The following is a 13,430-nucleotide window of genomic DNA, read 5'->3' on the forward strand; positions in this document are numbered from 1 at the left end:
TGGGGGTGGAGGTAGAGGTAGAGGTGGAGGTGGAGGTGGAGGTGCGGCAGACTGGGCGCTGCTGGACTGGTTCGGGAGCGGGAGCGGGAACGGGAGGCCTGTCTCTATCTGTATCCGTGTTCGTGTCCGTCCGTCTCTGCCCAGCCGTGATAGTAGAACTAGTAGTAGTAGTAGTAGTAGTAGTAATAGTAGTAGTAGAATGGGAAAAGAAAAGCGGAAGGTGCGCTGCTTGTGATATTTCGAGTGACCGTGATCCAAGCTGAGTGCGAGCGCGTGTGAATACGAGTGTATGTGTAGGTGTGTAGAAGGCAGAGCGCGCTCTAGATAGCTCGGGCGGTGGTGGGAGAAGAAGAAGAAGAAGAGGGAGCCCAACAGAGACCGGCACGCATTCTGTGGTTAAATAGAAAAGGCAGAGAGGGTGCCTGCGAGATGAGGTGAGGTGAGGTGAGGTGAGGTGAGGCGAGGTAGCAAGCAAGAGCAAGCAGAGAAAAAGCAACACCCGCAAACCTGGTGCTGCCGTCCGTTCTAGACACAGATAGCTGTTGCCACTGCCTAGGTAGCTATCTTGCTCAACTCGGGGGAGGGAGGGGAAAAGAAGGAGTAGCCGCGGGGAAGGGAAGAGAGATGACGACGCGGAGGAGGGGCAACAAGAAACGAGACGGACAGACTGATGGATAGACAGAAGCAAACGGGCCCATTTTCATACGCATAGGGTTCCCTGCGCTTGGGAGAGGGAGGCCGGATACCTGCAGGTGCCGCCCACGACGCAACGCCCACCACTACTCTGCACTTCTGCACTTCCGTTTCTGTATCCCCAAGCAAAACGAACGGCTACTTTTGTTTCCCACGTGCCAAATGGAAAGTGGAAATCGGAGAGAGCCGGTTTCAGTCTCATCAACCCCGACCTGGCGAGCCTGGGCCTGGGCTGAGGCTACTAGAGGCTAGCTACCCAACGTGTCACGGCCGTCGTGACAGCCCGGCCATGGACTGGGAAAAAACCGCCGCCCCATTCAGTTGCGGGCGAACTGTACCTTGGGCAAATCCTTACACATAAGCCATGCAGAGAGATAGATGCACATGACATGGGCCATGGTTGCCCACCTGTCCGTCGTTTTGCAAGTCAGCCGCCGCACATCAACAAGGACAGACAGACAGACAGACAGACAGACAGACAGACAGACAGACAGACAGACAGACAGACAGACAGACCTAGGTGACGGGCCATGCCTCTGTTTGTACCTCGCCCTGTAACTCTCCGTATCCTCTTCTGCCCTGAGTTGGATACGCAGCCAGGTAGCCAGCCACGGAACCAAACCAAAACATCAGACCACCGTCCAGTCATTTGTTTCCCATTTCTGATTTTCATTTATCAATCTCCTACGTTCCACTCTTCCATCCACACACGCACACACACACACACACACACACACACACACACACACGCCAAAAGAAAGCAATCAGCGTGTGCAAACCAATCTACGCACATACACATATATGCGCGCGAGAAACAAGGGCCATGTGAGATGGGGAAACACACACACAAGCCCAGAAACATTGAAATAAATACATACACACACATGTATATAAAGCAACAGACGAAACCAGACGAGAAGATATATATCATATCCCATATTCTACGATCGCTACAATTCCATCCCGCACTACGATCAAGGCACACATGCACAATCATACATCCCAACTAATCAACAACACAAAACGCAGCAGGCATGACAGGGCAGGAAATGGCACCACAACTTGCACACGATACGTTCGATACGTACTAGCTCCGTTTGCCTGCGAACTTCGCAGCTTTCAACCCCAGACTCGGAATTGCAACTTGTAGAATCTGGGGGATGGGATGTGCCGCGGTTTGCCTTGACTTGCCGCACCTTTCCCCATCATCTCGAGACGAACATCATCCTCTCTCTAGATGAGAGTCTAGGTGAGAAAAACGAGGGGGTTTCCGGTACGCAAACCCAAAACCAAAGCTCCAAACCAGACCAGACCAATCCGGACCAACCATCAGCAAACCAATCCGAATGCGCGCAGTTTGACTTACCAATTACGGTTTATGGTTTCATTAACAATATAAAAAGAAGGGAGAGGGGCAAACAAGAAACCAAACCAGCTCGGTTAGTGGTGAAGGGAAAACACACGCGCGCGAGATAGATGCGATGGCAGTGATCGTGACCATGGCTATGACCTTGAATATGACCATGGCGGCTACGATAGCGATAACGAAAACGAAAACGAACGGCAGCGGACGAGCACACACCCAGACACACACCCAGACACACACACACACACACACACACACACACACACACACATCACCCACGAGAATAAAGAAAAAGAAAGGGGCATCTGCTGATAGCGTTCCCATTTCCTGTGTCTTCTATATCGAGAAGAATACCACGACGAAGGGGAAAAAGAGCCACCAATCTGCAGACATATAGCTAGCTAGGCAAGCAGGCAGGCAGGTAACTAGTCATTCCCGTAAATCCTCTTGACTGGTGATTTCCATTATATATGCTTCCATTGCCATGTCATACCATTGCATTCTATGCTATGCCATATGCTGCCCTGCCATGCGCGTTAAATACATGTATGCATATACAGACCCGTTTGGTTTGCAATGCCTCCCTTTAGAAAAGAAGCAGAGCCAAACCAAACCGGCAAGGTAGAAAAGTAAAAAAAAGCCTGCGGGTAAAAACGAAATGCCTTCTTCCATGCAAAACAAGAAAGGACAAAACTCTACTTCCCCCCACATGTATGTATGGGTCGACCACAACCGCCCACTCCCTCCCTAGAAGACCAAGACGAAGAGAAAGGAATATGCGACGAGACGACACGCCCATCTTGAGGGACAAGAAAACGTGAAGAGAAGAAAGAAAAAAAATACGGGGAAAAGAAATCATGGGTGCGGGGGCTGCTGCTGCTGCCACTGCTGTTTGAGCACCCTCAGCTTCTCCATGAGAAAGGCCCTCATAAAGCCCATATCGTGTGCCGTCAGGTGGGGCGTCGTCCGTAGCCGATCCAGAGCGAGGCGCAGATGGAGCTCCTGAGACATCTCCGGACACTCCCAGGATACCGGGTGCTTGAAGCCGCAGACAAGGCACACTCCGTCCGCCGCTAGTGCTCCGATAGGGGGCGCCGCAGCAGCGCGGCTCTGCTGAGGAGCAACGCAAGATAGTTCTAGCCCACCCGGCTGTGATAGGAACATCACTCCGCGCAAAGGGGGTCCGCTGAGAGGTTGGGCTGGTGGTCGGGGTTGCCACTGTGTAGCGGGATTTGGCGGCCGTCGGCGGGGGAAGGCGACAATTGGTCGTCCGGGAATGGCTGGGGAATTTGGGCTAGCGGGGATGCTGCCAGCAGGGGGTTGTCCAGCGGGGCGTTGTTCGCTGGGGAGTTGTCCGCCAGGGTGGAGGGCTTGTTGCCCGGGCCGGTAGTTTTGGCCTTGGGGGTAGCCTGGGATTTGGCTTTGGGGGTTGCCTTGGTGGTGGCTCTGGGGGACGCCTTTGCCGTGGCCTTGGGGGTTCGCTTTTTGTTTGGGGTTTGCTGTTCCGTGTTGGAGCTGCGGGACTTGGCCGGTTGTCTGGAAGGAGTTCCCGTTCGGGCCTTGGATGCTTTTGCCGATTTGGTTCGCGGGGTTGGGGTCTTCTTGGGCTTGGGTGTCTGCTCTTTTCGTGAGCTCGCCGTTCGGGAGGGGGTCTTCTTGCTTGCTGCCGCTGTCGTCTTGGGAGTGGCTGGCGACTTTCCAGCCATGCCGCGGGCGACAGCCTTAGTGGGGGTTTTGCTGATGACTTTCGTACCTTGTAAACCTTTGCCCTGTAGCTTTCGCGAATCAGATCCGTTGATACTAAACTCACCCTCGTCCCCTCCGTCACTCGATTCGGCTTCCGATTCGGCGCCGACAAAGTCTTCGTCTCTAGACCCGGCGTCGCTGTCCGGAGGGAGCGCCTCCCCGCCCTCTTCATACTGGAGTCTCTGGCTCATGTAGTTGGCAGCCTGTCCTAAAGTTAGTATATACGTAAAAACAATAGCCGCACATTCCACTCACATTGCGTCGGCGGCCGCCCCGCCCAAGAGTCTGGAGCTCCCGCTCCTTCTCTCGCCGGGCCTCCTCCTCGCGCTGCTGGATAATCTCGTCCCAGACACTCGTGTTGTGGTTCTGCTTGCTCTCTTCGAGGTCCTCGGAAAGGCCGGCCTTGTCCTGGGCCCAGACCCGGGCGAGGGCAAAGGCTGACTCGGCAGACTTGTCGTCGCCCAACTTCGTCTGTTCCTCCATGGACCGGTCTAGAAGCTTGTCAATAGCGGCCGCATCGTAGTTAATGCGTTCCTTCTTCTCCCCCTCGCCGAACAAGGCCGCGGCGCCGTGCTTGAGCACAGACTCGACGTCGTGCAATACTTCACCTTCCTTCTCCTCCATGGTCTCGATAAGAAGGTGGTCGAGCGCCATCTTCTTCCGCCCAATCTGGAGGATCTTCTCCTCGGCCGAGTCGACCGTCATGAGCTGGAAGCAGAGCACCTTCTTCTGTTGGCCGATGCGGTGGGCTCGCGACAGCGCCTGTATGTCCTGATGCGGATTCCAGTCGGGATCCAGTATGATGACCGTGTCTGCTGTCGCCAGGTTGATGCCCACGCCGCCCGCGCGGGTGGAGAGGAGCATGGCAAACAGCTTCGAGTCTCGAGCGTTGAACAAGTCGATCTTCTGCTGCTTCTCCATACTCGACTGGCCTCCGTCTAGGCGCTCGTACTTGAGATCGAGACCATTCATAAAGTCCTCGAGGATGGTCAGCTGGTCGAGGAACTGGCTGAAGATGAGCACGCGGTGGCCGCGCTCTTTCAGCTTCGGTAGCATAATTTCCAGCAGCATGAGCTTGGACGAAGCTTCGACCAGGTTTCGGCGCGTGAGCTCATCGTTTCCTGTGTTGCGGTCCTCGATGGACTGGCTGTATACGAAGGGGTGGCACAGACACTTGCGCAGCTGCATGAGAATATTGCTGAGGGGGCCCCTCTCGGTGGCCTTCAGCTTTCCGCGCGCAAACACGGACCGGATCAGCTCCGGATTCCTCTCCATAATCGACTTGCAGAGTTTCTCTTGCAGGACAGACATGCTGATGGGTATGATGATTTGCGCCATGGGCGGCAGAAAGGTCAGCACCATTGCCTTTGTGCGCCGGAGAAAGTACGGCCGGATCAGTTCGTGCAGCTCGGGAAGGTTCTCCTTCGTGATCTCGGCAAATCTCTCGTCCAACTTCTCAGCCCTGATGGAAGGGTCGACAAACTGCAGCAGATTGAACAGCTCGCGCTTGTTGTTCTGCAGGGGAGTTCCCGTGAGCAGCAGCTTGAACTGGATGTTCATGTCATTGAGGGCCTTGTACAGCGTGTTCTCGGGGTTCTTGAGAGCCTGGGCCTCGTCTACGACAAGTCCAGCCCACTTGACCCCGGCAAAGCGGCGGCGAGTGTCGGGGCCCTTGGCTGAGTCGTAGGACATGATGACGACGTGGGCCTTCAGGTCTCGGCTGCCTCCAGGGAACAGCTCGTACTGGTGAGCGAGGCTCTGTGATGCGCGCCCGCCGTAGTAGGCCACCACGCGCAGGTCGGGAGCCCATTTCTTGATTTCTCTGCGCCAGTTCGGACACGTCGAGTTGGGTACCACGATCAGGAAGGGCCAGATTCTGGGATTGTCCTGGATGAAGCTCGAGAGCAGGGCTACAACCTGGACCGTCTTGCCGAGGCCCATTTCGTCGGCAAGGATCACATTTCGCTCGTGGCGGAAGTTGTATAGCATCCAGTTGAGGCCGTCGACCTGGTAGTCCATCAGTTTGCCGCGCTTCAGCCCCTTTGGCTGCTGCTTCACTTGGATCTCGGTGTTGAAGTCCATGTTGCGGAGCCCTTTGATACGCTCCTTCATGGTGCGCCAGGGGTCCGACTCGAAGTGCTTGCCGTTCAGATATTCGTGGTAAGCATCGACATAGGCGTCGTACATGGCACCCGAGCCCGATGGGGGCGGCGTGTCCCACACGACGTCGTCGTAGCCCAGACCCTCGAACTTGACCAGAATCTTGGTGACGTGAAATATTCTGCTCTTGTCCTCGTCGAACCTATCGTCTCGGGACAAGCGCTTACATTTCTGCTCCGCCTCGCGCGATCGGGGGGCATACTGGACGTCTAGTACAATGTCAGGCGTGATCCACGAGTCATGGACGGCTTCCTCCAGCGTCCATCGGACGAGCGAGTCCCCGGTGACCTCGTGGCGGAGCTCTTCGTCGTCGGCCCTCTCGCCATGAGTGCGCTTCACAAAAGCCAAACGCATATTGGCAAGCACGACGCCAAAGACCCACGGGCCGGGTAGCCAAGTGCAGTGGTTGTATGACTTCTTCTCCCACTTGACCAAGTACTCGACCTCATCTTCGGTGAACTCCTCAATGGTCTGGCCGCGCGTGTAGCTGCTGCGGTTCGCCGGACGCCACGCAACCAGCTTGTCGACTTTGTCTTCCTCCGTGTCCATGCACTCCTTGCAGTGCCAGCTTATCTGGTACTCGTCCAGGCGGTGCTTGTGGAGGTTCTGGGGGTCGTCCATGGCAGGGTCGCGTGTCTTGTTTGGGTGGGGAAGATGCTCGTAGTGCCAGGCGCGGTGGCAGCGAACACAGCGGAACAAGACGTTCTTCGGGTTGTCGATGAGATTGGGTGCCACGGGGGTGACGGGATCAACGCCGCCATTTTCGACGCGCAGCTTTTCCTCCTGCTTGGGCGTCTTCTTCTGGGAAAAGGGCGCGCAAGACGGGCCTTTGGTGTGGCAGCCCGTGCAGACGTCGTGGCTTGGAGCACGTGCATCCTTCTTGTAGGTGCTTATGCAGAAGCGGCACTGCATCACAAACAAGCCCTGGCCGACCTTAGTGACACGCTGGTCGCGCGAGTTTCTAGGGCCGAGGCAAAGCCTGTGGTATGAGTTAGAGCAGCCCTGGCAATGGATCAAAGGCCCCTTGTTGGGATTGTGTTCGACATATCCGCAGCTACCGCAGTTACGACGGTGGGCTTCCTTAAAGTCGGAACTCGCTGACTGGAATGTCTCTCGCATGCTGCCGAATCTCGGCGTGGCCGGGGCCTTTTCCTCGACCCCGTAAAAGATTTCATCATCATCCACGTAGTCGATGATTACCTTAGTGTTCTTGTTCGCCCGTGACGAGCGGCGGGTCTCAAACTCGATATCGTCATTGACATTATGCGAGTGGCGGCCCTCCGAATCCTTAGTCCTGGAGGATATCGGCCGAAGCCTCTTCCTCGTCTTGGACCGGACGATGTCTGACTGTATGATGAAATCTCCGTCATCCTTGTCCGAGTTCTGCAATTCGTCCACGTCGTTCTCCTGTGAGAGGGGCAAGGCCGGTGACTGGTTTTGTGGGCTTCTCTTAGGTCTGGGGCGTAGTTCCCGAGTCCTCTTTCTTGGCTCGCCCTCGTCATCATCGTCGCTCCCGAAAGACGTGGCTTGGGTGCTGGCACGGGCGCTCCACCGGCCTCTGCCATCAGAGTAGTAATTGGTGATTTGTCTCTTTCGGGAGGCTCTGGGTTGTGAGATCTCGTTTTCTTGGTCAGATTCGTCCAAGATGTCGCTGCCGTAACCTGCATCATCGCTGTTCCGCTTCCGCTTTCCCGAGACGTTCCGACCGTCGTTGTCAGGATCCTGGATGTCTGTTAGTGTTGGCTGAACATGAGGTGAGGCACAAGTGAGCAGCCACGAGAAGAATGTTAAGGTTTGGGATGGGGACTCCCATGAGGAAACCACAAGTTACGTAAAGCGCAATGTAGCAGCGGTAAGGGAGACTCGGCTTAAGTGAGATGAAGGGTTCCAAGAAACATCAGACGAGGGCTGACCAAAGTGGCCAGTGCAGAAGGTACGCAGGGCACACAAGGTGGAAAAAGGTGCCAGGTGGGAAACTGCAAAATGAGGTCCAAAATGTGTCATTCATGAAATGGTTGGGGCTGCGATAGTACAGGATAGTGTAGTATGTAGCAGTGCCGAAGAGACTGCGCGATATGAAGGGTATGAAGGGCATGTGCATGTGCATGTGCATCTTGTGCTGTAGAGATCGCATACCATCGTGCTCATTCTTCTTAGTCGCCGCTGACGAGAAGAGGGCGCGAGAAGGCAAGCAGGAATGAAGCCTTTGCAAAGCGAAGAACCGCCTGCTAAGATAGCAGCAGAGTAGGTATCTGCGCTCGGCACTGCTGCCGGGGCGAGGTTGAAGTTCTTCGGTGTGTAGCAGTGAAGAAGTTGAAGAAGTGTGTGTGGGGAGAGATCTGCAAGTGCTTTTCAGGCCGGAGACGTGCAAAGGCGCACAACGAAGAGAGAAAGGCAGAAATTCGGGCCCAGATGAAAAAAAGGGGTGCGACGTAGGAGGTAGGTAAAGATAGGTATATATCCCTAAGGCAGGCCTTCGAGGCAGGTCTCCGAGGTGTATGTGTGTGTAAGCGCGGCCTCGTGGTTGGAGGAGGGCGAGGTTGACTCCAAGTTCAGATTCGAGCAACCACAGCCGCAAGAATCGAAACATGGACCTCGCAAACCCACCATCGCTTGACTTTCAGACCAGACTAGCCAACTACGGTGGGCAGCGGCTAGAACCAGCGTTCTCCGGCGGCCTAATAGGCTCAATTGGCCTTATAGTTATAACTAGAGCACATACACTTCTTGAAATCGAATCGACACTATGCGCCAAGTGTCCCCCACGTCACGTATCTGTCACTGCGAGGTCTGTTGGGCAAGGGGATACAGCTCCGCGCAAGCAACACATGAGTGCGTCCACAGTCCACCTCGCAGGCTTGCAAATATAGAACATATAGCGTGCGGATAAATCTCACAAGACTGGGTCGCAAGACGGAGTGTCGCTCACTCCTTGCGTGGCAGCCGAGTCGTCGACGATGGGAATGGTGGTGCAACAGAGAAGGAAAGCTGAGCAAACTTGCTTACCCTGTGACGTCGTCTCAAACCCAGTCCTTGGGCAAAGTCTTCATCCTCAACGTGGACATACTCAAAAGCCGCCCGCTGTGACGGGGACAGCCACGGTATCGGAACCTCGATATCGACCACTCTGACTGTATGCGCCGCTTTTTTCGCATTCCCGTTTAGCAGCCCGCTGTCGAAGCCATGTATATCCGTGCCGACAAGCACGGGAGCCTCTTGGTCTGCCTGCGCAACTGGTTCAAGAGCGCGAGTTGGTTTTCGGGGCGCTGGCGCTGGCTCTGGTTCTGGTTCCGACTCGAGATCGAGAGCGGGGGATGGCGATTCGGGGGCAAGGAAGAAGTCGTCCTCGGAGAGATCGGGCTGAGACTCGTAGGCAGCGGGCTCAGGAGTTAGGCCATCCAAGAGCTCCTCTTCAGAGATCGAGAGGCCGTTTGCCGCCTTGGCCATGGCGAGACACGTCGCTCGGAGGGGACGCCACGACTTCGGTGTGAGGTAGGTATTCGGGCGTCGAAGTCAATCGCCAGAGGTAGGGTACGTAATGCCAACAAGGAAGCTAGAATGTGCACAGAATATGTAAAGTACGGCAACTAATAGAAGGTACCAAGTACTGGACTGTTAAGTACAGCACTGGGCAACCTGTCGGAAGGGCGCCCGGCGCTGGTTAGCAAGGTGCACTGCCAAAATATTGATTTGTTCTGTATTGCGTACCTGTTGCAAGACCGTGGGCCAAGTCTAGACGCGTGCAAATTTCGGGGGCACCGTCAATCAGCAAGACATGTCGTTCGGACTGTGGTGATGTCGAAACGCGCCGCCCGGCTTTAGCACTTATCGACGCGTTTGGGGTCGATATAAGAGCAACACTTTGGGCGACGGCAGAAGAAAAGTGGCGTCCTTGGCCTGTGCCATTGGCTGCGGCCATGTGGTGGGGATGGTGGGGATGGTGGGGTTTGCAGGGGCCATCGGCTCGTCTGCAAGCAGAGACCCTGTCGCCGTGGTCCACTCTTTTTTTTTCGTCACTTACGGAATGGGGTGCATTTATTCTCCAAGTTTTCCCTTCGTTCAAGTGTCACTTATAATTTTCATATAAATCCTCACATTATATACCACTCGTTTGGAGGGTTTTTTTTACACTATACCCCAGACCCAGGGGCTCCCGGTAATTTGTTCTGCCACAGAATATTAAGGTAATTCCGACTTTCACAGCATTTCAGCGGAAGCAATCAGGCAGGCTGACGAGTAGTTGCTGAATTCACTGAGCCAAAGAATAACGACATTCATCCGCCTCAGCACATATAATTCGCACATCGAACCCCGGTACTTGCTTCTCACAAGGTCGTTCTGTCCCTCTGTCTGTTCAGGCAGTTTATCGATCCTCGATTTTCAGCAAAGGCCGTTAAGAAAACAGGCGAGAAGCTCACATCAAAAACTTGGCGAGGTAAAGGGGCAACGACGCGCCCAGGGGCAACCCGCACCATGGCAGTCATGGCTCTCCTCACTGCCCACCGGGCTCTGAGAACCACAGCCCTGGCCACCTCGATACCACCCGCCACAAACGTTGGACTGGCGAGGAGATATGCGTCACTCGCGGCTATTCATCAAGGCGTCCGTCGCTCAGAGAATGTGCGGCCACAGGGCCGTCGGCCACCCACGGCATCATCAGCCTCGTCCGCCGCCTTGAGGCAGGAGTTTCAGGACAGCCTCAAGGGCATGACGTATGCCGAGAGACAAGCTGCCCGTGCCGAAGTGGCCGACTCGGCCTTCAAGATCCGCAAGGGCAAGAAAGATATCACCCACGACCCGACAAAAGCTAGGCCCCTGTCCCGGCAGGCGCGCTTCTACGACGAGAAACTCAGCTTCGGGAAGAAGAGTCTAGTAAATCAGCTACAGACGGGAAAGCTGGACCCCGAATTAGTCGACAGGGTCGTGAAACGGCAGTCATCCCCCGCACCTCTACGTCCCAGATCCACCGGCTGGAGAGACTCGAAGCAGCCTGAAGACTCGTTTTCCTCTCTCGAAGGGATGAAGCGGACAACCGATCGGGCACCCTCTCATGCCCCCCAGAACTGGGATGGGTCAACTTCTGCTGTTGCCCCAGACGCGTCTTCAGACGATTCAGCGCGCCGAGAGCGGCCCGCGCGTGGCGGTTCCTCGGGTTCCGGGAGGCGCTTAGAACGGGGCAGCTCTCGCTCTGGCTACACACGCTCTGACCGCCCAAGCCGTCCTAATCGCGCAGAAGCCCCGTTGAGCCAAGAATTCTCCAGCAGCACAGAACGCACAGAACGCACAGAAAGGGATCCCGTGAGGCAAGCTATCAAGCTAGAAGGTACCGATTTACCCTCCTCTTGGAGCTCTTCCGCCGTAGAAGAAGGCGTAGAGAGACCGGCGCGCAGACAGTTCTCAGACCGCCCGGCGCGTTCAGAGAGACCGCCGGCGCCGTGGGAGCCGCGCGAGAGGAAGCCGTGGAAGGCGCGGGAGAAGGAGGCGTGGGAGCCGCAGGACAGCTCGGGCGGGTCGGCGCGGGAGCGGCGGTTCAAGATCTGGCAGGAGCGGCAGCCCGTGTCGATAAGATACACGACGGCGGCGTCGCAGTTCATTTACGGGCGGTCCGTGGTCACGGCGGCGCTGCGGTCGATGCGGCGCAAGCCGTACCACCTCTACATCTACGGCGGCAGCAACCGGCAGAACCCGGACCGCGACCAGGGCCTCGAGGCGCTCGCCACGCGCAGGGGCGTCGAGACCAGCGTGCTCAGCGACCAGGACGGTCTGCGCATGATGGACAAGATGGCCGAGCAGCGGCCGCACAACGGCTATGTCCTCGAGACGTCGCCGCTGCAGCAGCCGCCCCTGCACTCGCTGGGCCCGCTGATCGAGGCGGGAGAAGAGGGCGGCGGCAGCGCCTACGAGGTCAGGCTCGACTACCAGTCGGAAGAGGAAAAGGCCATCAACGGGGAGTCGGCCGTGATGCCGCCGCTGAGCGCGACGCACAAGCCGCTGGTGGTGGTGCTGGACCAGGTGCTGGACCCGGGCAACGTGGGGGCCATCATGCGCAGCGTCGGGTTCCTGGGGGCAACGGCACTGGCCACCACTAAGCACGGGTCGGCTAAGGTGTCGGGTGTGACGCTCAAGGCGGCGTCGGGGGCGAGCGAGTCGGTGCCGCTGTACTCGATCCCCAACCTGCCGCGGTTCCTGGCCGAGTCGCGCGACAACGGCTGGTCCGTCTACGCGGCGGTGCCGCACAAGCCGTCGGGCAGCGGCAGCTCGGCTTCGTCGACGCAGCACCGCCAGCTGGACGTGCACGACGTCGAGGAGCGCGACCCGCTGCGCCACGGGCCCTGCGTGCTGCTCGTCGGCAACGAGGGCGAGGGCCTCGCGCGCCACATCGTCAAGTCCAAGGCCGACTTCGAGGTGGCCATCCCCAACCTGTCGGCCGACGCCGCCTGCGTCGACAGCCTCAACGTCAGCGTCGCCACGGCGCTGCTGTGCTCGTCTTTCCTGAAAGGCCACGCCAAGGCGCAGTTCTCTATAGCCGACTTGGAGCGTGAGCAGACGTCGCTATTCTGAGCTAGCCGAGCAGGGGCGGGCTTTGTATCAAATCCTTTTCTCATTTTCTTGTAACAACTAACTGTCATTGTTTTACTATCTTGTCACATTTTGTATCTGAAGAACACCTGTCCTACTACCATCTATCTATCTTCCTCACCTTGTGACGACGACTAGACTCATCTGTTCCCCTATGCGCTGTACGCGTATTGTTTCTTTCTCTGGGTTGTATTATAGTAGAGCAAAGGGGGATAGGAAAAGAACTTAGATATCTGTAGATGTAATAGCGAACACGGTGCTGTACGCTCCGAGAATGGCGCCCTCCCCCCAACTCTCCTCATTTGGTTTAGCGCGGCCATTGCATCATCCCCGCGACTCTACGCCCTTAAGCAGGCAGAAGATGGTCAAGCAGAAGATGGTCCGCCCGTCGCCAGAGAAACTCACATCCTCAGACGAGGAACGATTCAAGGCAACCGAGTAAGAAGTTGAGAAGCAGCTCAGCGACCAGGACGGAGATTATACCCCAGAGTAGGATTATATCTTGGGGCAGGTAGCAAAGATAGAGCTTGTAGAATATTTAGATCCGTGGATATGTAGAGCTTACGGGAATAAAAGAATGGTCGTCTTTGAGGTGCTGGTGTGGTGTAAGCTAGCCAGCCAGCCACGCTACCCTACCTTACCTACCCTGGTCGCACCGCATCCAGCCCCAGCTAAGGTAACGCCAATTAGCCAACCGCGGCCCAATGTCAACATCACGACCAAATAATTTCCTCAAACCCCTAATCTAGCCCGTCGGCTCCGGAAATCGTCGCCCGCCCACGCCGCCAATTGATCCCTGCAGGCCGCCAGCTTGCTCTGCAAACGGCAGCGAGGCAGCTAGACTAATATTTTGCTCTCCGCCTCTACTCGGACGAAAAGACGGCAG

General features: G+C 56.4%; 2 protein-coding genes across 2 annotated transcripts; one reads left to right on the top strand and one right to left on the bottom strand.

The window, feature by feature from the left end:
• Positions 1-2,687: 2,687 nt before the first annotated feature.
• On the bottom strand, positions 2,688-8,333 carry B0T26DRAFT_171946 (PHD/FYVE-zinc-finger like domain-containing protein). The gene is made up of 4 exons (XM_060433570.1): positions 8,102-8,333; positions 4,061-7,687; positions 3,813-4,008; positions 2,688-3,675 (listed from the first exon to the last, which is right to left on the bottom strand). Exons 1-4 carry the CDS (start codon positions 8,111-8,113, stop codon positions 2,915-2,917), a joined length of 4,596 nt encoding a protein of 1,531 aa, XP_060301299.1. The 5' UTR covers positions 8,114-8,333; the 3' UTR covers positions 2,688-2,914.
• A 1,666-nt stretch (positions 8,334-9,999) lies between these two features.
• On the top strand, positions 10,000-12,916 carry B0T26DRAFT_697969 (uncharacterized protein). Its single transcript, XM_060441417.1, has 2 exons — positions 10,000-10,149; positions 10,229-12,916. Exon 2 carries the CDS (start codon positions 10,439-10,441, stop codon positions 12,524-12,526), a length of 2,088 nt encoding a protein of 695 aa, XP_060301300.1. The 5' UTR covers positions 10,000-10,149; positions 10,229-10,438; the 3' UTR covers positions 12,527-12,916.
• Positions 12,917-13,430: the final 514 nt, after the last annotated feature.

The sequence above is a fragment of the Lasiosphaeria miniovina genome (genome assembly GCF_030549165.1).
Source record: "Lasiosphaeria miniovina strain SMH2392-1A chromosome Unknown B0T26scaffold_2, whole genome shotgun sequence".
In the NCBI taxonomy this organism is placed as follows: domain Eukaryota; kingdom Fungi; phylum Ascomycota; class Sordariomycetes; order Sordariales; family Lasiosphaeriaceae; genus Lasiosphaeria; species Lasiosphaeria miniovina.